The sequence below is a fragment of the Ruditapes philippinarum genome, unplaced genomic scaffold (genome assembly GCF_026571515.1).
Source record: "Ruditapes philippinarum isolate M1 unplaced genomic scaffold, ASM2657151v2 ctg1122_1_1_1_1, whole genome shotgun sequence".
NCBI classification, from domain to species: domain Eukaryota; kingdom Metazoa; phylum Mollusca; class Bivalvia; order Venerida; family Veneridae; genus Ruditapes; species Ruditapes philippinarum.
Window position 1 is genome coordinate 79,677 of NW_026855097.1, and position 25,584 is coordinate 105,260.

The window sequence follows — 25,584 nt, forward strand, 5'->3', positions numbered from 1 at the left end:
AGACACCTGGCTATGTTTTTTTTTTTTCTTACAGTAAATAACTTTTTAATTATTTCAAACGGTGTACACGTTAGACCCTGTGCAATTTCTCTTGTTTTTAATTATTTCAAACTGTGTACACGTTAGACCCTGTGCAATTTCTCTTGTTTTTAATTATTTCAAACTGTGTACACGTTAGACCCTGTGCAATTTCTCTTGTTTTTAATTATTTCAAACTGTGTACACGTTAGACCCTGTGCAATTTCTCTTGTTTTTAATTATTTCAAACTGTGTACACGTTAGACCCTGTGCAATTTCTCTTGTTTTTAATTATTTCAAACTGTGTACACGTTAGACCCTGTGCAATTTCTCTTGTTTTTAATTATTTCAAACTGTGTACACGTTAGACCCTGTGCAATTTCTCTTGTTTTTAATTATTTCAAACTGTGTACACGTTAGACCCTGTGCAATTTCTCTTGCACTTGCATGATGTTATTGTCATACCTAAATATAAAGACAATAGTAGTGCAATTAAATGACATTACATCGTTTAGATATCCCCTAAATCCCTGGTCATAGCACATAGCTATTTTAAACATAAGACTCTGGCGACCCTTCGACCGATCACCTAACTCGGCGTATACTTAAATTTAGCCGAGGTACGCCCCTAGTAGTAAAAAATCACGATATAGAATGGGAATTCAGGAATGATCGAAATGTACAAATGAGTATAAACTTGACTCATAATCAAAATTCACTTTCTTTTACTAGAAAGCCACTTTTTTCTACAACCTGATGTGTTTGCAGTATTAAATATGGGATAAAATCCACAATATGAACAAGAATTGATTCTTTTGAGTGTTCTCATCTGTATTGGAAACCTTCAAACACTTGCAAATAGCTATCCTAGCATCTTGTTCCGTGGTATTATTCGCTTTTTTGACACTAAAAATGGAAACCGAAATAAAAAGTTATACACATGAAATAGTCAAACAGGTTTTGTATCCTAACACTGTTAAGTCAAACAGTCTTAGTAAAAACAAAATAAGAATAACAATAGAAATTACTCGAACCAGAAACAGCTACATGTAGTTAGTAATAAAATCAACAATTATTACGTTTCCTGATTAAAAGCACATTAAACTCGTGCTTGCTCTTTTTAAAGAGGGAAAAAATATTAGTTTCTGTTAACGCGTACTATTACTATTGACGAATATGAATTTAATTAAATATCTCTAGATTATGAAAACAGCTTTTCAATTTCTTGTTCTTTTTTGTTGTTGTTTGTTTGTTTTGTTTTTCTGTTGTTGTTGTTTTTTTTCTGTTCAATTTTGAAAACAGGTGGTAGCTTTAGCCTCGTTTTGAAATTAAACTTATTTCCTTTTGATATATCAAAATAAAGGGAAGAAAATCAACCTAAACTATTTTCTGAGAACGTTGACACGACGTCAATCCAACATGTTGTTCCAGTAATGCTGGTACAACGTGGTAGCATATTAAGAATATTTTATTCATCATATTTTTTATTCTTTTATAATTTTAACCTATATTTTAGTCTTTGACGCCGCGAAGTATATTCAAGATTGTATCAACGATATTACAACGTCATGTGATTAACGAGAGAAGGGGAAGTAACTCACTATTGCACAAGAAATCGAAATGATATAACAATATAAAAGTTAGAATCTTCAGATCGTGTAAGGCATTTCGTTTTAGTGTCGGATAGAATATCTCTTAATGTGATCGGTAAGTAACGTTGTTTTTGAAGAAAGATCATTTAGCTTCATTCTCATAGTGATAATCTGTTTCAAAACGGACCTAATTATCTGGATGTTGTTTTTTCCCTAACCGTATGCATGCTTACTTCGTGATTATTTTATTTGATCGCCATCAATTGTAAGTTCATAAAGTTATATTTTATGTACTATTTGTTTTTTCATTTAATTTATAAAAATGGTAAATTTTTGCTGTTTTCAATATATTTATGGTTGAATCTGAAAATAAGAATAACATATTTTAATGATTTTGTTATTTAACACATATGAATAATGAATAGCACAATGAAAAATGTTCCGGAACAATATAATATTATGCTGTGTCGATGTGACGTAAAACCCAAAACAAAAAAAAACAAAACAAAAAAGCATGTTTAGCTCTCCTGAGCAATTTGCGCTTAAATGTGGGCTCTGTAATGGGAGTTTTCTGAGTTAGTTGTACGTTGTTGTCCAACGCAAAACAAAATCTTCACCTAAACAACTTGAGGGATCAAAGTTAGTCTCATCCCGGGATCACTTAATTTGTAAAAAACGTATATACAATGAAGTAAAAATATCTTTAAACTCAGAGACTACTATGCTAAGAGCTTAGATGTTTGACATGTGACATCACCTAATTAATGACCCTCTAAAAGGATATTTAAATAAAGATTCTTTGGCCGAAATCGACCCTACCTTTAGTGTCACTCAGTTTTTTTTATCTGAAACACAATGGATCAAGTGCTTAGATATTTTGCATGTAGCATTGCCAAGTGGACTTCTAAACAATTTATGTCTGATGCCCCTGAGATTAAAAATGGCTACGCCCAGGGGCTCTTAGATTACCTGATCTGTGTGGTTCTTTTTAAAATTCTTCTTGCCTGAAAGTACAATGCCTAGAGTTAAGATATTTTGCATAAAGCATATAAAATTATAACCTTATTCTCCTCGACAAAAGTTATATAAAACATACACATGGGTCAAAACTTGACCCTGCCCACAGGATCAACTAGTTTATATAGACTTTCTTTTCATAGTAACCACATTTAATTAGGTAGAAATATTATGTGTCAAGAGCTTAGATATTTGTCATGAAGCATTTCGTACAGGTACCAGGTAGCAGGTACCTTCAAATACTTCGAAAATTTATGCAGCTTTAATTAATAATTTCCCTTATCAACCATAAGATTAGTTAGTAGGTCAAAGGTCAAGGCCACAGTGTATGTGAATTCAAAACGCGTTTTTGCTTAATTACTTAGGGGTGGGACTAGCAGTATGGGCTCAGAGTATTCAATTTCATAGGATGATTTCCCTTATAAAATAAATTACCTCTTCAAATCAGATCATCGTTTTCGCTCTGTTACTTTTCGCTTTGGGATTTGACAGAATTATGGCCCTTATTTTATCAATGAATTTTACATTATCCAGGCTATTATTTTCTGCCAGCCTATATTTAGTTCGAATGGTCAATGCCATAGTTGAAACTACATACATGTATATGATATACGATCGATCTGTGCATTCATTTTGTAAACTCTTACATTGATTTTTAGATTATATATGTGGTGATCAAAGTGATATCATAATTATCATCTTTCATTACATTGGGACATTTTTTGTTGCATTGTGTTTTAAATTACAGTTTGAATGGTCATTCTAGTGTCTGTGTGTGTCACACTATATAGAGTATTCCATTTAATATAGAACGCAATAATAAGCGCATACTAAATAATCATCCACTAAGTATGTACGTAAACATTTGAACACATGATCATACGAAAAGAAAAAAAAAATATGCACGCAAAAAAAATTGTTCGTTTTTTTATTTTTTTTATCATTATTATTGTTGTTTTTGTTTTATCTGTAGTTTTTTCCCTTAAAATGCGTACGTTACTTTTAAGGGAATCAAAACATAGCGTATTATAGTTTACATCTTATAATTAGGAAAGGTTTAATAATAGAGGTAACTTCTCTCAAACGTCTGAATGATTTTTCATTATTAAAAACAAGAGCTAGAAGTTTGTGTAAATTTCTGAACAAAGTGTGAGCCCTCGGAAGCGTTTAATTGCAACAAAATTACATGAAAATTTAGAGGCGGTTTAATTGAGTCTGTACAATGAGAAATAATTTAAATGTGCAACATCCATCTCGCTCCTAGCACCGGTTTGAGCGGTACTCAATTTTCAACATTTGAAGTAAAATTGATTGAAAGGTCCATTATGTGAAGCAAACAAGCTATATAGTATGTTCCTTATCAAAAATGTTTTCCCATTAATAATTCTTATGAAACAATTAAATAATAACATTCAGCTAACATTCTACAAAAGCAAAATTATTGTTTCTACTTAAAATTTATGAAATGTGCACAAAAATGTTACCCTACCCCACCCATTTTTAACACTTGTTTGACCGTTTTCCTACTAATTATGAGAATCAAATTAAAAAAATCTCTGAAAATTACCAAATTGTGGGGCTGTTTTCAATGCTTCCTTGATTTTTCCCATAAGTATATTGGTTCACCTTGTAAAATATGAATTTTTATTAGACTTTGAAAATATCAGGTACCATATTTTTTATTCGATTAAGCATAAATACCCATAATTAATTATGTAATTAAATATAAACACTTTTTTCTTTCTAAAAGGGATATGAAAGATATATGTATAACTATGTTAAAAGAAAAAGAAAAGAAAATCGTTGATAATATTTAATATAATGCACGCCTATAATATGCGTACTACAAGCTACGCCTCTGTACATAACGACCCCATACTGAGCCCCCGCGATGATCATTCAACCAATTGATATTGAGTTCTCAAAAGAGGTGGTTTTTGTTCACTTACTTTTGGAGGGATTTGGAGGGATTTGAAGGTATTTTTATTTTGTTTTCATGTCAATATATAGGTTGTGACAGATAGTTATAAATAACTTATATGACTTATATAACGCATCGTCTTGCATTTGTTTTCATGATTATAAATGTCAAGGTTAAAGTAAAGACTTACTACATGTACAGTAGATCAATATGCGATAACAAAAGCTTGTATTAATCAATTTAATGGCTGCAATTGTTTATTTTCGTGACCAAAACCTTTATTTGTTTACAAAACAGTACGCTGGAAGAGGTTAGCTGCAAATTGATTTTTGTTGTTGTTGTTGTTGTTAAAATGGTGATTTGCTAAATTATTTGTATACGAATTAATTAAATTGATTCATTGCAAGCTGGAACATGTACCTGTATATTATTTCTAATTGGCTCTAGGTCCCAAGCAGGGGTTTGACTCATTGGAAGATAGATAGTTCAACTGTATATCTAAAGAACTTTAACATACAATTTATGTTGTTAGCCTACTGTACGCTAAATCAGTTTAAGCTTGACCTATTTTCTTTTTATGTGTCAGTTGTCTGTTGAAGCATATAGCAAATAACGCTAGATCACTACTGTAGTGTAGATTTAATACTATCTAGACCGGAAGTTTAAATGTTTACAATGTCTAAACATAGAACAGAGTGACAAGTGGGGAAACTGAATATTAACCGAAACTAACTGGAAATTGTATGAAAGCTGAAACACATATCTGATTTTTTTAAATGTTTCATGGTAGACCTGCTACATGTTTGGTTTTCGTAAATTTTCGTTATTTTATTATATAAGATCTATTTTTTTTTAGAAAATGGTTTAACATTTTGTCTAAAAAACCCGAAAACAAGTTGAATAAAAACATCAAAATTTGAGCTCTTTAAAATTATATAGATTTCTATTATTTTGGACACAGCAAATACGCTAAGTAGGCTATTTTAGTCATTTTATAACATCGATACAATTTATTTCATTTACGTGTCTGAAATGTAGATCTAATTTAATTTATCTTTTAAGTAAATTCACTCTTTTTTTAAATTCATACATCTCAAATCGTGTGTTTGTGTGTTTGCGTGTTGTTTTTGTTTTGTGCGCGTACGTGCGTGTGCGTGTGCGTGCGTGTGTGTGTTTTATTTTTATTTGATTTCTTTCTTTTTTGGGGGGGGGGGCTGAGGTGGGGGTTGTTTTTGTTTTTTCGATTTATAACAGTGTATTAATTAAAACAGACCTGATCAATGTTTTTCCGTGTTTATCCACATTCCATGTTATCATAAATATCTTAAAACTGTTAAAATGTTTAAAAAAAAAAAAAAAAAAAAAAAAACAACAACAAAAATTAACCAACAAAAAACAAATATATATTTACCTTGAGATTCATTCATTTGTAAAGAAACTATCCATGATATCACAAAGCTCTCGTCGCATTCAGTGTACATAGGCCAATCTTATTTATTTCACTGTCTTGCGCAATGATAGCACATACATGTACAAATAAATGATATGGCGGCGAACGTTTTAAGGGGCGTCCGTTGCCGAGTGGTTTAAGGTCGTTGACTTCAAACCACTTGCCCCTCACCGCTGTGGGTTCGAATCCCCGACAGGGACTTTTGATTCTTTCATAAGCTATCCAGCTAGCTTATGGTGAGGAAGCTATCCAGCTAGCTTATGGAACGTCGGTGGTTCTACTCAGGTGCCCGTTCGTGCCTAAAAAAATGCACGGAGGGACACCTGAGGTCTTCTTCCTCCAGTAAAGAAATGACTTATTCTGTGTCGATGTGACGTAAAACCCAAGTAAAAAATGCTGCTTTCCTCGAAGGAATTTCTGTAGACTTATTCAGTTAACTTGTTAATGAAGAAAGCTGGCAGTGTGGACTTACTGATACGAACTAGTTTGATCGGGTCTTTCTATTTGGAAGATTTTCACTTGACTAACACAGCCATTCTCCCATAACTGAAGCACTTTTTAATAACTCCTGGTTCCACTTGTAGAATTGTAGCTTAAACATGTGTGACATTTATTGAATTACTATCCAATTTACTTAAATTTTGCAGTGTAGGTACTCCACGATTTTCATTTGTTATGCCCCCTTTTGAAAAAAAGGGGGTATATTGCTTTGCACTTGTCGGTCCGTCGGTCCGTCGGTCTGTCGGTCCGTCGGTCCGTCGGTCCGTAGACCAAATGGTTTCCGAGTGATAACTAAAGAATCCTTAGGCCTAGGAACTTCAAACTTGGTATGGTGATTGGTCATGACAAGTAGATGACCCCTATTGATTTTGGGGTCAAGGGGTCAAAGGTCAAGGTCACATTGACCTGTAAGCAAAAAACGGTTTCCGATCAATAACTAAAGAACCTTAAGGCCTAGGAACTTCAAACTTGGTATGGTGATTTGTCATGATCAGTAGATGACCCCTATTGATTTTGGGTCAAGGGGTCAAAGGTCAAGGTCACATTGACCTTGTAAGCAAAAAACGGTTTCCGATCAATAACTAAAGAACCTTAAGGCCTAGGAACTTCAAACTTGGTATGGTGATTTGTCATGATCAGTAGATGACCCCTATTGATTTTGGGGTCAAGGGGTCAAAGGTCAAGGTCACATTGACCTTGTAAGCAAAAACGGTTTCCGATCAATAACTAAAGAACCCTAAGGCCTAGGAACTTCAAACTGGTATGGTGATTTGTCATGATCAGTAGATGACCCCTATTGATTTTGGGGTCAAGGGGTCAAATGTCAAGGTCACATTGACCTTGTAAGCAAAAACGGTTTCCGATCAATAAGTAAAGAACCCTAAGGCCTAGGAACTTCAAACTTGGTATGGTGATTGGTCATGATCAGTAGATGACCCCTAACGATTTTGGGGTCAAGGGGTCAAAGGTCAAGGTCACATTGACCTCTTGGGTAAAAACGGTTTCCGATCAATAACAAAAGAACCCTTAGGCCTAGGAACTTCAAACTTGGTATGGTGATTGGTTATGACCAGCAGATGACCCCTATTGATTTTGGGGTTAAGGGGTCAAAGGTCAAGGTCACATTGACCTTGTAGGTAAAAACGGTTTCCGATCAATAACGAAAGAACCCTTAGGCCTAGGGACTTCAAACTTGATATGGTGATTGTTCATGATCAGTAGATGACCCCTATTGATTTTGGAGTTAAGGGGTTAAAGGTCAAGGTCACATTGACCTTGTAGGTAAAAACGGTTTCCGATCAATAACGAAAGAACCCTTAGGCCTAGGGACTACAAACTTGATATGGTGATTGGTCATGATCAGTAGATGACCCCTATTGATTTTGGGGTCAAGGGGTCAAAGGTCAAGGTCACATTGACCTCTTAGGTAAAAACAGTTTCGGATCAATAACTAAAGAACCCTTAGGCCTAGGAACTTCGAACTTGGTATGGTGATTGGTCATGATCAGTAGATGACCCCTATTGATTTTGGGGTCAAGGGGTCAAAGGTCAAGGTCACATTGACCTCTTAGGTAAAAGCAGTTTCCGATCAATAACTAAAGAACCCTTAGGCCTAGGAACTTCAAACTTGGTATGGTGATTGGTCATGACCAGCAGATGACCCCTACTGATTTTGGGGTTAAGGGGTCAAAGGGAAAGGTCACATTGACCTTGTAGGTAAAAATGCTTTCCGATCAATAACTTAAGAACCCTTAGGCCTAGGAACTTCAAACTTGGTATGGTGATTGGTCATGACCAGCAGATTACCCCTTTCGATTTTGGGATCAAGGGGTCAAAGGTCAAGGTCCCATTGACCTTGTAAGTAAAAACGGTTTCTGATCAATAACTAAAGAACACTTGGGCCTAGGAACTTCAAACTTGGCATAGTGATTGGTCATGATCAGCAGATGACCCCTATTGATTTTGGGGTCAAAGGTCAAGGTCACATTGACCTTGTATGTTAAAAACGGTTTCGGATCAATAATAAAAGAACCCTTAGGCCTAGGAACTTCAAACTTGGCATGGTGTTTAGTCATGACCAGCAAATGACCCCTATTGATTTTGGGGTCAAGGGGTCAAAGGTCAAGGTCACATTGACCTTGTAAGTAAAAACGGTTTCTGATCAATTAAGTAAAAACGCTTAGGCCTAGGAACTTCAAACTTTGTATGATGATTTGTCTTGACCAGCAGATGACCCCTATTGAGTTTTGGGTCAAGGGGTCAAAGGTCAAGGTCATGACCAGTAGATACTTGATAACCCTTATTAATTGTTTGATCACTGGGTCAGAAGTCATGCATAATTACCTTATCACATGAATAATTGGCTGCTGATAGGGGGCATACATGTTTTACAAACATATCTTGTTTAAAATGAAACGCAATCGTAACCGCAAAAATTCGCTGTCTCTTGTCCAATTAAAATTTGAGATTGATAAAAAAATCAGTCGTTTCGAAGAGATAACGGGACTCCATATATTTATGGTAGCACTTTTTTGAACTGGCATGGCTATATTTTTGAATCAGATTGCTTTATATAGGCTTATAGAACTGCTGATAAAAGTCTAAGAAATTGCTTCAAAACATTATTTCTGTAGTCCAAATGATACATTACATGTACAGAATAAATAGATAATCTAATAACCCAGATTATGTGCACTTTGTTGGAAATGGCTGAAGTTTTTCAGCCTGAGTCTAAGCTCTCACAGTGCCAGTATCACAGTATATAAACAAGTCTTACATCATGAAATAATTTTAATATTTCAGGTAAAAGAATGAACAGGGTCGTCAGCAATTGTATAAAGAGGGATTACGAATTTCATCAACTAAAGCGTAACTAAAAAAATGCAAAGCTGTGCCGAAGAAATCACCATATGTATGAACTGGCCGTTAAAAACTTTTTATTTTATCTTATAAATGTTATTTGGTTTCGACCAAATGTGCTGCCTTCACATTTTTCCTATTAAAGAGTATGGTCACAAGTCCATTTCTTTAAATTCTTCAAAGGTTTTGTTACCTTCACGTAATGACAATAGTTTGCATACTAAATCAAGAAAACGACGATCAGTTTTACTACCCAGGATCATGAATGACCGTAACCACTACCCTCAGCAAGTGTCAGACGATCAAGCCAGCTCTGACAGGAGCGAGTTCGCATTCTCAAGTGGTGCGTCACTTCCGGCAAATGATAACTCTGCCTCAAGATATGTTTTTGGTGGACGTGAACATACGTCGCATCGCCTTAACGGATACGGTGAAAACAGACTGAATACAAATGTCAGTCAAGCTCAACAAAGCAGACAGGGAAATGAAGTTCAGTCTTCAACAATAAGAAATAACATTTCAAACAACCCTGTCATTACGAGGCCACCTAGGCACCCCGACTATGTCGATAGTAGCGAAAGGCTTCGATCTTATGCTAGGTGGAGGCATAGAAAACCTGATCCACAAACATTGACCAATGCTGGATTCTTCTATACAAGTAAGTGAACTTTCATGAAGCAAATCTTAGGATTTGTTAATGTTTATATATATATATATATTAGTTCATTTTTTTAAATTTAAAACAGTAAAAAAATATAATAGCAAACCTATAATTTATTTATTTATTTTTTTAAATATTTATTTATTTATAATTATTTATTTATTTATTTATTTAATCAAATACAAAGCAAACATAATGACAACAAAGTTATAATTTTAGATGATGCAGATCTAGTAAGATGTTATCAATGTGGAATAGGGTTAAAGGACTTCTGCGAGGAAGATAACCCGTTACACGAGCACGTGAAACATTCCGGTGACTGCCCGTATTTACTAGAATATCTGGGAGCAAGCCAGTTAGCTGCTATAAGAGTAAGTATATAATAATGAAGGAATTGATGCCCACTTTCTCTAGATTTTGAGTACAAAAATCAAGATTATTTATGATAGATTACATTCAGTGAAATATTATTTTTATAAGTATACTAGTAGAGACTTATAAAAAAAGTAATATACATTGTACATGTAGCTGCAAGATACTATTATACCAGCTTTTCAAATTATGGAATGTTTTTAGCTCACCTGTCACAAAGTGACAGGGTGAGCTTTTGTGATCGCTTTTCGTCCGGCGTCCGTCCGTCCGTCCGTCGTCCGTCCGTCGTCCGTCCGTAAATTTTTGCTTTAAATGACATCTCCTCATAAACCACTGAGCCAATTTCATCCAAATTTCACAGGAATGTTCCTTTGGTGGTCACCTTTAAAAATTGTTCAAAGAATTTAATTCCATGCAGAACTCTGGTTGCCATGGCAACCAAAAGAAAAAATCTTTAAATATCTTCTTTTAGAGAACCGAAAGAGCTAGAGCTTAGATATTTGGCATGAAACATCTTCTAATGAGTGTCTACCAAGTTTGTTCAAATAAAAGCCCTGGGGTCAAAATTGGCCCCGCCCCGGGGGGTCATTGATTTTCCCTATATGCATGTAGTAAAAACTTAAAGAATCTTCTTTTAAAGAACCGTAAGAGCTAGAGCTAAGATATTTGGCATGGAACATCTTCTAGTGAGTGTCTACCAAGTTTGTTCAAATAAAAGCCCTGGGGTCAAAATTGGCCCCGCCCCAGGGGGTCATTGATTTTCCCTATATGCATATAGTAAAAACTTAAAAAATCTTCTTTTAATGAACTTTAAAAGCTAGAGCTTAGACATTTGGCATGAAACATCTTCTAGTGAATGTCTACCAAGTTTGTTCAAATAAAAGCCCTGGGGTCCAAATTGGCCCCGCCCTGGGGGGGTCATTGATTTTCCCTATATGCATATAGTAAAAACTTAAAAAATCTTCTTTTAAAGAACTGTAAGAGCTAGAGCTTAGATATTTGGCATAAAACATCTTCTAGTGAATGTCTACCAAGTTTGTTCAAATAAAAGCCCTGGGGTCAAAATTGGCCCCGCCCTGGGGGGTCATTGATTTTCCCTTTATGCATATAGTAAAAACTTAAAAAATCTTCTTTTAAAGAACCCTCACAGCTAGAGCTTAGATATTTGGCATAAAACATCTTCTAGTGACTGTCTACCAAGTTTGGTCAAATAAAAGCCCTGGGGTCAAAATTGGCCCCGCCCCAGAGGGTCATTGATTTTTCCTATATGCATATAGTAAAAACTTAAAAAATCTTCTTTTAAAGAAATGTAAGAGCTAGAGCTTAGATATTTGGCATGAAACATCTTCTAGTGAATGTCTACCAAGTTTGTTCAAATAAAAGCCCTGGGGTCCAAATTGGCCCCGCCCCAGGGGGTCATTTATTTTCCCTAAATGCATATAGTAAAAACTTAAAAAATCTTCTTTTAAAGAACCGAAAGAGCTAGAGCTAAGATATTTGGCATGAAACATCTTCTAGTGAATGTCTACCAAGTTTGTTCAAATAAAAGCCCTGGGGTCTAAATTGGCCCGGCCCCGGGGGTCATTGATTTGCCCTATATGCATATAGTAAAAACTTAAAAAATCTTCTTTTAAAGAACTGTAAGAACTAGAGCTTAGATATTTGGCATGAAACATCTTCTAGTGAATGTCTACCAAGTTTGTTCAAATAAAAGCCCTGGGGTCAAAATTGGCCCCGCCCAGGGGGTCATTGATTTTCCCTATATGCATATAGTAAACTAAAAATTCTTTAAAAACTTGCAAAAAATCTTCTTTTAAAGAACTGTAAGAGCTAGAGCTTTAAAGAATATTTGGCATGAAACATCTTCTAGTGAATGTCTACCAAGTTTGTTCAAATAAAAGCCCTGGGGTCAAAATTGGCCCCGCCCCAGGGGTCATTGATTTTCCCTATATGCATATAGTAAAAACTTAAAAAATCTTCTTTTAAAGAACCCAAAGAGCTAGAGCTAAGATATTTGGCAGCATGAATGACAATGTTCTAATGGGTGTCTACCAAGTATTTGTTCAAATAAAAGCCCTGGGGTCAAAACTGGCCCCGCCCCGGGGGTCATTGATTTTCCTTATATGTGTATAGCAAAAACTTAAAAATCTTCTTTGAAAAAACCCAAATAGCTAGAGTTTAGATATTAAGCATGAAACATCTTTAAGTAAATATCTACAAAGTTTGTTCAAATAAAAGCCCAGGGGTCAAAACTGGCCCTGCCAGAGGGGTGTCATTGTTTTTAACTATACATGTATGTGTATAGTAAAAACTTGAAAAATCTTCTTTTAAAAAACCTAATGAGCTAGAACTTAGATGTTTTGCATGAAACATCTTCTTATGGGTGTCTACCAAGTCTGTTCAAATAAACAAATAAAAGCCCTTGGGTAAAAATTGGGCCGGGGGGGGGGGGGGCTATATACAGGTGAGCGACCTCAGGGCCATCATGGCCCTCTTGTTTTAAATATGAGACATATGTTAATAAATATCTGTGAAACACTGCACTTTCATATAGACATGTGGAAAAAGTGCACTTTCATTTAAACATGGGTAACCAGATACTTCACTTATATAGCTCTGTGGTAAAACATTGGACTTTCATTTAGACATGTGAAACACTGCACTTTCATTTAGACATGGGTAACCAGATACTTCACTTATGTAGCTCTGTGGTGAAACATTGGACTTTCATTTAGACATGTGAAACACTGCACTTTCATTTAAACATGGGTAACCAGATACTTCACTTATATAGCTCTGTGGTGAAACATTGGACTTTCATTTAGACATGTGAAATACTGCACTTTCATTTAGACACTTCACTTATGTACCTCTGTGGTGAAACATTGGACTTTCATTTACACATGTGAAATACTGCACTTTCATTTAGACATGGGTAACCAGATACTTCACTTGTATAACTCTGTGGTGAAACATTAGACTTTCATTTAGACATGTGAAATACTGCACTTTCATTTAGACATGGGTAACCAGATACTTCACTTATGTAGCTCTGTGGTGAAACATTAGACTTTCATTTAGCCATGTGAAACACTGCACTTTCATTTCAACATGAGAAACCAGATACTTCACTTATATAGCTCTTTGGTAAAACATTGGACTTTCATTTACACGTGTGAAATACTGCACTTTCATTTAGACATGGGAACCAGATACTTCACTTATGTAGCTGAGCTCTGTGGTGAAACATTGGATTTTCATTTAGACATGCCTGCATTGAATAAAATAATGTATTTAGGTGGTGACTTGTTAGTTTTTATAAAAATACCACAAAATTTATCTTTCACTGAAACAGTACTTTCAATGAATTGCATGAGTTAGTACATTATTGTGAATTCAAATTAACATATTATACACAAAATAAAAATGTTAATTTAGCAAATACATTTTGTGTACCATATTTCAAGCAAGTGCAGTGTTTTAAGGATCATTATGGCCAGCCTGTATAGCTCAATTGCTTAGAGCATGAGATTTGTAATCTCAACATTTTGGGTTCGATTCCCAGACTGGCCGACTAAATTTTGGTTACTATTGGATGAGACTTTAAATCAAAGTCTCTTGTATGAGTGCTTAAGCACTTTGCATGCTAATGAACCTGAAAGAACACTAAAGAGCACTAAACATGCTAAAGATTCTGGCATTATGGCATCTTTCTGTATCTTGCACTATCCTCCAAAATATGAAATGACTAATAATCTTCTGGAGGATTTGCCCATATGAGCAAATGGTGGTGATTATAAATAAACTCAAATACACAAATGTCTCTAATATCATAGGTTAACACCAACAATATCAATTAAATGGAACAAATGATTTGAATTTTTAAAGCAGCACAGATGAGCCAAAATATTTCAAGGAAGTCAATAATGAGAAAAATGTACTAAAATTTTAAGTAAGGTAAAAACATTCAAGATCCAAGTTATATTTTACATGTTACGTGCGGTTGATCACCATATTTCTTCTGTATTACTTATGCAGTAAGGTCTGTTTTTGCATATAATTTATGTTCACCACTTTTCTTGGATTGTAAGTGCCGATTGCTATATATATAAATTACTTTATTTGTTCACCTCACAATATTTTACTTTCAAATACACTTCTAAAATTTTCATGAAAATTAAAATGAATCATATAAGAGGCGTGTTGCTTTAAAATAAATAATGAAACATCTGTATTTAAATCATTTGTGAAGCTACCTTAATTAAGTTTGACACTAGCATTGACCTAGACAAAATAAACTGAAAATGTTACCTAGATATTACACCTCCAAACACATGTTCCTCTATATTTCCAGAGACAGCTACAATCCCAGGACCCAGAATTCAACAGAAGAATACAGTGGAGTGGTAATATGTTATAATTAAGCTCATTTAAATTGAAATTCATAGATACATTGTAATTCAAAGACAGGATACCAAAAGTTTAGTTGGTTAACGTAAAGGAAATTTGTCTTAGTAAAATCCTGTTGGAGATGTTGAATTGTTCCAAGGCATATACACGGAGCTTATAATCTAGTATTTTGATGGTTCTACCTAACTATGTGCTTGTGTACAAGTTAACGCAAAAGTGACACTTTAGTAAGTCCTTTACCAGTTATATTGACCAAGAGTTTTACCATATGATATTGTCACTACTGATGTGACCAAATCAGACGAAGGTTCTTGTTTTCAGAAAGAAAAAATATGATAAAGTTAAAAGTAATCTGAAAGCAAGTTAAAGTTTCTCATTTACTGTTGAATTTTTTCTACTACATTACATGTATAAAAAAGATTATTATATGAGATACTTGTATAATCTGTGAAGAAATAAGTCTACCTTATTCTTCGGCAAGTATTTACAAAGTTTCTACACAAATAGCTAGGGGTTTAAATTATTGATTTATATTATTAAACAACTACAGTCAAACCTGTGGTACTTCTATTATCATGACCACATTTGAAAAAGTACTGTTATAAGGAATTTTGCCATTTAATTAAGGGGACCATTTTATTTTTACATTTGAATAATCATTGTTTGCTATTTATTTTGAACACCTGTGATAAAAGACTACATTTTCCATTTCACAAAGTTTTTCTTTTAATTAAAAGTATTTGTTTTCATAAATTTGTAGAGAGACACAGATATGATCCAGCAAACGCTGTGTACCGTCACCCTGAATACCAGACGTTTGAGGCACGCCTGGGGTCTTTCACTAATTGGCCACCACATATGATACAGACCCCTAATCAATTAGCAGAGGCTGGACTTTATCACACAGGTGAAATATCTAAACTAAACCTTCTTGTAAATTTGTCATCAGAACGCTCTTACAGGAATGAATAAACATGATTAATCAAGCAGCTTTACAAAATAATTTGTGTGGTTTATTTTAAGCTGCGTTTTAACACAGAATTGATATTCCAACAGAAAATAAAGCTAAACTTTAGCTTTATTTTTCTGTTGGAATATCAATTCTGTGTTGTTTCAAACTAAGTATTTCAGTAACTTCTTCTTCAAAACAGTGCCCTGAGAGCTGTTTATAACGTGCTAGTGCTGTTTGTTTCTAAAAATAGAATATCGGAAATGAACCATCAGCTATTCTATTTAGAACCAGGAGATTAGAGCTGAAGTTATAAAGAGGTGACTTGTTTGTTTTTCAGATTATTGTTTTTATCTTTAATTGGTATTTATTTAAAACATATTTAATTTACAAACATCATTATGAATTTAAAGTTTTAATTAGACTTTGTACTTTGTAGTTTGTTCTTAAATATGCTACATCACTTAGTTAAATATATTATTTTTCGTGTTAAAGGTCATGAAGACCGTGTGCGTTGTTTCGCCTGTGATGGCGGACTACAACACTGGGATCCAGAAGATGATCCATGGACCGAACACTGTAGATGGTTCCCAGCTTGTCCGTTCGCCAGAACCCAGAAAGGTGATGATTTTATCGCAGCCATTCAGGCGGCCATCGCCATGGAAAATCAGGTATTTTATGAGAAGAAAACTAAATTCTAAATTTACAAATGTACTTTAATGTAAAACAGGTCAATATTAACTTTAATTAAGTAATCTATATCAATAATTTCAATTTAACCCATAACCTGCTGGACCTGGAAGTGATCAGTTCTTGCCACCCCTGTAGAACCAGCTAGGACAGTCTGCAAATCTGTGTAGTTTAAGTGACTATGCTTTATACTGTTGAAAGGTCAATTAATTACAGTCAGATATCAAAATCCCTTAAGGTAGACCATGAGTAATGCATTACCTTCACTTTGAAGAGTATTCAAATAGGCTAGAATCACTTGCCAACTACATTGAAATTGAGGGCGTGGGTTCAAACCCCAGAAGGGGCAACTTTTTTTTCTTTCTTTTAAACATTATTTATGTATCTCTCTGATCCCTTATGGAAGAAAAAGGGTTTGATTTAAATTATTTAATTTTTGTAGGTATTTATTTGCTAAATAATGCCAAAATGTATAGCAAATATGATACCAGATATTTTCAAAGTTTAATAAAATAAAAACTACACGGTAAAAGTATTTTATATTTCGCATGATCAACCAATATACCTTTAAGAAAATTTAGGCAAACTTTGTTGGTTTTGTCATGACATGGCTCATTTGTCTCTCACTGCTGATTCTGAAATCATGTGAGATTATTAGTTGATCACTTGCGGAGATATTGGTAATAACCGGTTATTTCTCCAGTATAGTCAGTTAGGTGGATCAACTGCCAAGATATGACAATACATGCATAATATATCTTAAAATTGGTCTAAAAAACAATGCAAAAAAACACAAATACAATTGTATTCCAACGTACATATATTTACAGATGAATGATAAGTTTCTATTTTTAATACATGGACATACATGTACTTAACTACATTTGTATCTTTAGTAAAGCTTTGATATTTACAATAATAATTTTATCATAATTTAATAGGAGAATATTACTGGAAATGGTATTTCGGCTGCTCTAGAACGCATGGAAATACGAGATCCTGAATTACAAGCTGCAATAAATGAACTTAAAGATGCTTGTAAAGAAATGGGATACCCAACTGAAGAAATCGATGAAGCTATCAAGGAATTAAGGGAGAGAGGTAACTCTATTTTTAGTAAATAGTAGATACAGTACAACTGCTACAGAATAGTCCTCTGTATAGTAATTACCTTTGTAGAGCAATTATTTCTTTACAACAACATTTTCAGTTGTTCTAAAAGTGAGTCTTTACAATATATTTAACCTCTCTTGAGCAACACCTCACACCCAACAACAACCTGAATTTTTTATCCCAAAGTTTGTTACTCTGTAGAAGTCTTATTGTTCCTTTTGCATACTTAACTCTTGCATACTTAACTCTTGCATACTTAACTCTAAAATGTTCAATTTTGTATTATAAACCAGCTGTAGAACTTAATATTTCCATGTTCCTATTGTTAGCTGAAAGGATTAAGATGTCAACATTCTGTAATAAAATGTCAGGGGTCCCTTTACTGACCTGGCAGCTGAGTAATTTACTGTACAATCTTGGGTGACAAGTTATATACCAGTAATAGAACCACATAGCTACTTTCATGTATTTCTTTTTCATTTGTCTTATTGATATTTTTATACTTGCATAATTTAATAAATGACCTTATCTTCTTTTAATCCAATCGAAACCCCTACAATATCTGGTCTCAGTATGCTGAAACTACACTGGTGTAAGAGGTTTTTCATTAAAGGGACTCCACTGAGGTTTTTTACATGATGGGACTGACAATAATTTTCCAAGGTTAATGTTCCATTTGATTTAGTTCTAGACAAAGAACTTGTTTGCAAAATTTCAGATTATTTGCTCACTATGTTTTTTCACAATAATTATTCCAATTAATATTATGAAAAATGATTCATAATGAAATCAGGGCGTAGAATAATACAAAATTAATATGCGATTTTTAGTTTATTTCTGAGTATATTTCTTAATTATCCTTTCCATATCTTTCTGTTTTAATGCCGAAGTTGAACTATGTAAGAAATACAAATTGTTATGTGTTTTGGCTTTTAGGCCTCCGTGGAGTTCCTTTGATGATGACATCTCTCAAAGTGTTAATGTAAAAAATAAGCACAGGTTAAATCCAAATGTTATAAAGTGATTAACACATCAGACTAGTAATCTAAGGATTGCTGGGACTGTTCTTTCCTTCAGCAAGAAAATTTACACTCATTGCTAAGTACTGGTTAGTTTAAAGGAAAGAATTCGAGAGTGTTTCAATAAGCTTATAGCTTCAAACACAAACTAAAATAGGTTCATACATGTCATATAAACTAAATGTTATAGATTGAAGAAGGCAGTTATAGATTAAAGCACTGAACAAGATAATTAATGAAGGCGATTGGTAATATTTGTAGTCACTGCACTGTCAGTATGGTTTAGCTTGACTGCTTCATGAAAAATGGGACTGTCTTGTTTAATCGAATGTGCTAAAGTGTTGTATGTGCAAATATTACCTTTTGGTAATCAGTAAAATTCAAGTGTTGTATGAGTAAGTATTACCTTTTGGCAATCACTGAAATTCAAGTGTTGTATGTGCCAGTACTACTTTTTGGCAATCAATTAAATTAAAGTATTATATGTACAAGTATTACCTTTTGGCAATCAGTAAAATTCAAGTGTTGTATGTGCAAGTATTACCCTTTGGCAATCACTAAAATTATTCCGTTGAAAAGTGACAGTCTTGAATTTAGATGCTTTTGTTATTCCAGGAACAAATAAACCTACAGTTGAGGAGATAATTGATGTGATTGAAGTAATTAAAAGAAGGAAAACACAAAATGAAGTTTTACAGGCTGTAGCCAATGGTAAATTATGAGTTATTTAAATCATAATTATCATATATTCTTTTGTGTAAATCTATGGTTTAATTCATAACATTAATTTTGCCTTCTGAAATATTAGAAATTTTGTACTAGTTTTTTTTAAGAGATGTAAGAATATAGAATTAAGAATATAATTATTATTGATTAAAGATGCTAATAATATCTTTATAATAATTTAAATAATTATCATTTTGATTGAAGATGTAAGAATATTAATTGAATTAAATATAGATCTAAGGATATTAAAGGCCCACTTTAATCTATTTATTTATGAAACTATTAATCTTGTTTTGAAAAGCTTTTTGTACTGTCACAGTGTCCAGAAAGATGCACAAAATTGAGCCATCTTATGCTTCTTTTGCTTTTTTTGCAGTTATTATATATATTAATATAATGATTTAGTGTTTTCAGAACAATACTGATTCTATTGGACTCGTACACAGCTGTAAAACCATTATCAGACTCGCCTTGTGCATCGTACAATATAGGTTTGACAGCTGTGTACTTGTCCAATATAATTCAGTATTGTACTCAACAATATATGAATAACCTCTTACTATTTAGTGAAAAAAATTGATTTAAATTGACACAAAATACAAATAAGTTGTGATAAAAATTTACATTATACTTACAGAGACACCTGCTGAAGAAAATCAGCGTCTAAAGAAGATCATACTTTGTATGAAATGTGGTCTTAACGAGACAAATTGTCTCTTCCTTCCATGTACTCACCATCGTTTATGCATGGAGTGTGCAGCACCACTGTCGAAATGTATAGTATGCGATAAAAATATCCGTCAGAAGATTCGAACCTTCATGGCATAAAAAGATTACAATTAAAATGATGATGTCGGGATCCTTATGTTACAGGATTGTCTACTAATAGATGTAATTCATTACTTTCCTAGCACACTGGTTTATTAGCACATTTTTCACGGATAATTGATTCTTGGAAACATTTTCTACTGTTCTAAAGTGATTGTTTTATCTTATCAAAGAGGAATTATCTTCATCTGTGTTTGTTTTAATCTCTTCAAAAATAAAAACTCTTCGATGAAAAAAATTTAAGATACATCTTTCCATCTTCAAGACACAGCTTTGAATAATGATGAGCTGTCTGGAATTATATTGATGAGGAGCAGACATTTTCTATCTCTGTATGTGCGGTGTACTTGGTGTTACAAGTAGCTATATTTAGAAACATTTTTTCAGAGCAAGCTGTCAATTGCACTATTATGTTTGACTTTATAGCAGTATGCTCATCTAGATATCATTCATGAATTGCTTGAAAAGTTCATTATGTTCCTTATGTCTTTTTTCAACCAATCAAAGTCTTACTTTCGATTTTTGAAATTTCCCATTGTATTAGAAGGACTTTTAGTCTTTTACGTATTTTAAAATATTGTAATAAGAGAGGTGCTTATCCCTTGATGAAAATAGTGCTTCATGTAAAATAATTTGTCATAAAGGTAGCAAAATGTAAATGAAGTGGTATTTTAACTTTTAACTTTAATATTGTAGCAAAAAAACCGTCACACAGTGATACTTCTAAATTAAATTCATAATTGTAGTTGAATATTTTGATAATGAAAATGTATGTTATTGAATTAGGACTGTATGAGTATACATGTATTAGGTAAATGGAAAGTTGTCCTGTACACGTTATTGTTGGTGTCCAGATTTCAGATTAATGTTTTTATTCATTATAATTATGGTATTATGTACAAGTACATGTAAGTCTTTCTTGCTTATTAATGAAAGTATTTACTTCAAAACTGAACTAGTAGTATTTTATTGTCACCTAAATTCATATGAGAAGGTTCATAACCATTGTGCCTATATTTCAAGAGTTATTTACCCTTTTTAACTTAAAATTTAATGTAAATTTGTATGAAGGGAATTACTTTATATTTTTTTTTTCATTATAAACATTGAATTTCTGGCATCCATATTTCAAGAATTGCTTCCCCTTTTACTTTGAATTTCATGTAAAGTTTTGCATGTTATATCTCTGAAATTTTATGCTTCAAACTTTAGTCATTCTTTATTATCATTCAACTAAAATTTGACAAGTTTCTGTATTTTTTGCCTCTATATTTTCAAGAATAATCTCCCATTTTGACCTTTCTGATACATGTATTACATGTGTTTGTGTTTTATGTTTGTGTTTTCTTTCTTTAAAACTTGAATAAATTTCTTCAAACTTGAAATTTTTTAATTATACAACCATTATTTAAAGAAAAATCATCCTGTTGAACTTAATTTTCTTGTTTACAAGCCATGAAGTCCTCTCTTTTTGAACTTTAATTGAAGACAAAATTGTTCCTGATCAACGACATAACATATGACAAGATTAATAACTCTGGCATCTTTATTGAAAGAAATATCCCCCTTTTTTAATTCAAAATTAGAATAAGTTAATTGTATATGACAATGTTCAAAACATTTAATATGTTTTTAAATCTGATTCCTGGCACTTAAAATGATAAGTCCTAGCTGATTCTAATTAAGCAATCTATATTAAGATATTTATGTTTCACACATCACTGTGATTTTTTTCTTGGTGATGCCTTATTGTATTATCCAGTATTCAAATAGTCGGGTGTGCTGTCTGTCTGTCTGTCTGTCTGTCTGTCTGTCTTTGTGATAGATATTAAAGGATATAAAGTTATAACTTGGGACGTGTATTATGAAAATACCAAAAATTATTAATTATACTGGAATGTTTATATTTTATTTAGATATTATAGTGTTTTACAATCAGATATCTCTGTTACTTTTTATTGAATGTTAAAATGAATCCTGCAGTGTTGATTTTTTTACATTAAATATCGAAATTATTTTAGGAATGATACAAAATATTCAACTTCTATCAGTGATTTTTCTCGCTTAATTGGGAAGAGGCCTTAGCCTCTTGATTTTGGGAAAAATTATTGCTAAAATTGCTAATTTGGGAAGAAAAAAGCAGATTTAAGTCCAGATTTTTGGGAAAACTGCAAGATTTTAAAGAAATTTTCTATTGGGAAGAGGCTCTTTTTCGGAGTCTGTTATATAAGTATGAAAGTCACTGTCAATTTAAGTACTATTAATTACTACTTCGCTTATGTGCCTTTTCGTTTATCAAAAATTCTCAAAAAACATTACTACACTGTATTTATATATGACTTATCAAATTGAATATACAAACATATTTTCTACTACTAGTAATTACATTATAACAGACAGCTTGAATTTAGCTTTATACTCTTTAAATATAAAAGGAATATCTGTTATGACTAAAATATGGGGAATGATAGGGTTTCTGTAAAACTGAGTTATAAAAAGCATTTTATTGTCTAAAAAAATTAACTTGTTGTATGCGTGGTGAAGTGAAACAGAAGCTGACACATGCAAGTTAATTTGTGGGCAAATAATTAAAAATTAAAACGTTTTTTCTTAAAAGAAAAGACATTAGTGGGTCATTATTTGGGCGCCTCCCCGTGGTTTGGCCCGGATGTAATTTGACACATAGAAATTAAGTACATAGAAATATGTGTACATCTATTTCTTTATATTTTCAGTAAGTAGAATGTACACTTACTAAAATTTGTTGTACACTTATTTTTTATATAATGTACATTTACTTAAATATGTGTACACTTTTTTTTCTTAATAAGTGTCAATATACAACAAAAAGCTCATATGAGTATATGTGTTAATTAATGTAACATACATTTTCATTGTCTGAATATATCATTTTTTTCTTCATGTGAAACTGTGGTTATTTTATACTTCATACCATTTTTTTGACTGACAATTTTCATAGATTATAATTATACTATACATGTATAGTTCAAAACGTACATGTATTTGCTACGTATTGTGCGGTTGCACATAGGCAAAGCATGCGTTTGTAATTCTGTATGTTCTTGTTAAAATAAAAGGTATGAAACTTTCGCTGGTAAATATGCTGACAACAAATCTGATACTGTACATGTACAAACATGTTACTTTCATATTACCATGTTGAACTTTGGAAAGTGTCGTAACAAAAATATAATTATCTATTATTAGACATGTATGGAATATCTAAAACACAGAATAAACGTTGAACATGATAAAATAATCATTCAATATTACATTTGTACGATTATAGTATTAAGTTAAGTGATTTGCCACCTTCATCGGAAATTTACAAACATTGCTCTTTCATTGTAGATGCTTATGTTTGATAAGATTTTGTTAAGATATAAAATGATAAGTAGTCGAATACAGTTTGCTAGTATATGTTCTAAAGATAAAAAAGATACAAGGGTCTCTATACCAGTTATGATAAATGTGGGTGAATTAACTAAACGCCTATACATGAATATTAAATGGGGGAAACAACTTCTTGTCAAGGAACTGTTGTTGTAACAAGTATTTTGATTGGTTGAAATGACATGAAGCTCATTTTTGAAAAAATCTGAATGTTCAGGCAAAATATTGAATGTTATAGTCTATATTTCGTTGTCGAGTTATGCTGGTCAAATACGCAGTGTTATTGGATATCAGAGACTGCTTTAAATCGTGATAATGCGCTTTACGTCATACCAGTGTGCTCTTAATCAACAGAATTGTGTAAATTCAACTATATCATCCACAAAGAACGCTATCAATTCTGCAATGTGCTCTGTATCATAAACTGTGCTCTAAATTATGCATGAATGTGAATCTATCGTGCAAAGTATTCTTTCTTTGAATTACCATGTGCAAAGTGAGTTTTAAATTATGAAAGCTGTGTTATGAATTGTGCAAAGAAAGCTTTTCAGTTGCTGTGCGCATTAACGGACAAAGTTAATTACCCAAAAAGCAGGACAAAGTCGTATTTCTGTGATTTCTCTACATTACTAAATAGAAATTCTTCTTTTATACATTGAGGATTAATGGAAGCAGTGGTGATATATGGAAGCATACAGGAAAAGGCAAGATAACTGTGGAATACGTCAAAATTGTAAAAGGCACTATAGGAAGCATTTTCTTTATTCATCTTGGCATAAACAAGACTGTTGCATAATCAGAATCACACTTTAAGAGTGACCAACAGAGAATATAACTATGTTTTTTTAAATAGGGAAGGATATGTATATAAAATAATCAGCAGGTAAGTTAAGCAAGAAATAGTTATATTTGTTGTAAAAGTCATTATTATGTTTACTGATTTTCTCATTGCTATATTTATTCTTAAGCAAGATTTAACATGTTTAAGCTTTGATTGTAAGGCGTGCGTTGCACTAACTAAGTCTCACTCACTTTTGTTTAAGGGCTCAAGCGATAGTTAAATACATAAGGCAATATCTGCTTAATGCGTTTTCGTGGCTCTTGCGACATTTAAGTACACTAAATTCACTTTCATTGCTCTTGCAACATTCAAATGTTCTTGGTGCGCTTGCATGGCTTGTGCTACATTTACGTATACTAAAGAAATACACTTTCATGACTCTTTCTATGTTCAAATAAATTGAAACGTTGTCTTGGCTAAGTACAATGAATGCGCTTTTGTTCATGGCTCTTGTGACATTCAAATAAGCTGGGAACGCTTTCATGGCTCATGCTACATTCAAGTGCAATGAATGCGCTGAATCCTTCTTGCAACATTTTAATTCCCTGAATGCTCTAAAATGATGTCTGCGATATTTAAAGACACTTATTTTATTTTAATTGCAATGCGGTGAAATTTAAGGGCTTTTTGAAGCATCGTAGAATATCTAGCGCACATTTCAATAAAAGCATTTTAGTGCGTCACATATGTTAAAATGGAGTTTTGCGATACTTAAGAAAATCTTGGCGCGCTTTAAAAGCATGCATGCTGATTATGTTAATATTTATATGATAAATCAGATACCTGGAGAACATAGATCTGACACTTTTGTATGGAGACAACATGTCAATGACGCGTTGTCTGTGTAACGTAGCATGTGCTACTTCAGCCTGGGGCTACACTCGGAATATCATGGATCAGCAATAAAAGACCCAAGGATAAGAAGAGATGACATGTGTGTACAAGCCATTCATTTCGATCAAAGAATCCTGAAGCGTTTTAGATAGTTGTACTTTTTAAACAGCATGTTAAGCTGTTTACCTGTGGTTTATCTTTTATTATGTGAAAAGGCGTCTCTAGAACATGGTATATTGTGTTTTATCTCACTTTCGATGAAACAAAAAGTGGCAGGGCTCATTGAGGTTTAGACATTTGTCTTGAGGTTTAGACATTTGTCTTGAGGTTTTGATCGAGAAATGTGCTTACATTTTACTGCATATTCCT

General features: G+C 33.0%; 1 protein-coding gene across 1 annotated transcript; it reads left to right on the plus strand.

Moving 5' to 3' along the window:
• The first annotated feature begins 1,545 nt into the window (after nt 1–1,545).
• Nucleotides 1,546–21,394, plus strand: LOC132742103 (baculoviral IAP repeat-containing protein 7-B-like). The gene is made up of 9 exons (XM_060730423.1): nt 1,546–1,725; nt 9,302–10,016; nt 10,239–10,390; nt 14,746–14,797; nt 15,562–15,708; nt 16,246–16,421; nt 17,382–17,541; nt 19,188–19,283; nt 19,936–21,394. Exons 2-9 carry the CDS (start codon nt 9,452–9,454, stop codon nt 20,124–20,126), a joined length of 1,539 nt encoding a protein of 512 aa, XP_060586406.1. The 5' UTR covers nt 1,546–1,725; nt 9,302–9,451; the 3' UTR covers nt 20,127–21,394.
• Nucleotides 21,395–25,584: the final 4,190 nt, after the last annotated feature.

What these genes read in the sequence shown, in the direction of transcription:
- LOC132742103 (XM_060730423.1), top strand. Translation starts at nt 9,452, where the DNA reads ATGTTATTTGGTTTCGACCAAATGTGCTGCCTTCACATTTTTCCTATT. An exon ending in GCCAGTTAGCTGCTATAAGA is followed by an intron (nt 10,391 to 14,745) that starts GTAAGTATATAA and finishes CTATATTTCCAG; the next exon opens with AGACAGCTACAATCCCAGGA. An exon ending in CAGAAGAATACAGTGGAGTG is followed by an intron (nt 14,798 to 15,561) that starts GTAATATGTTAT and finishes ATAAATTTGTAG; the next exon opens with AGAGACACAGATATGATCCA.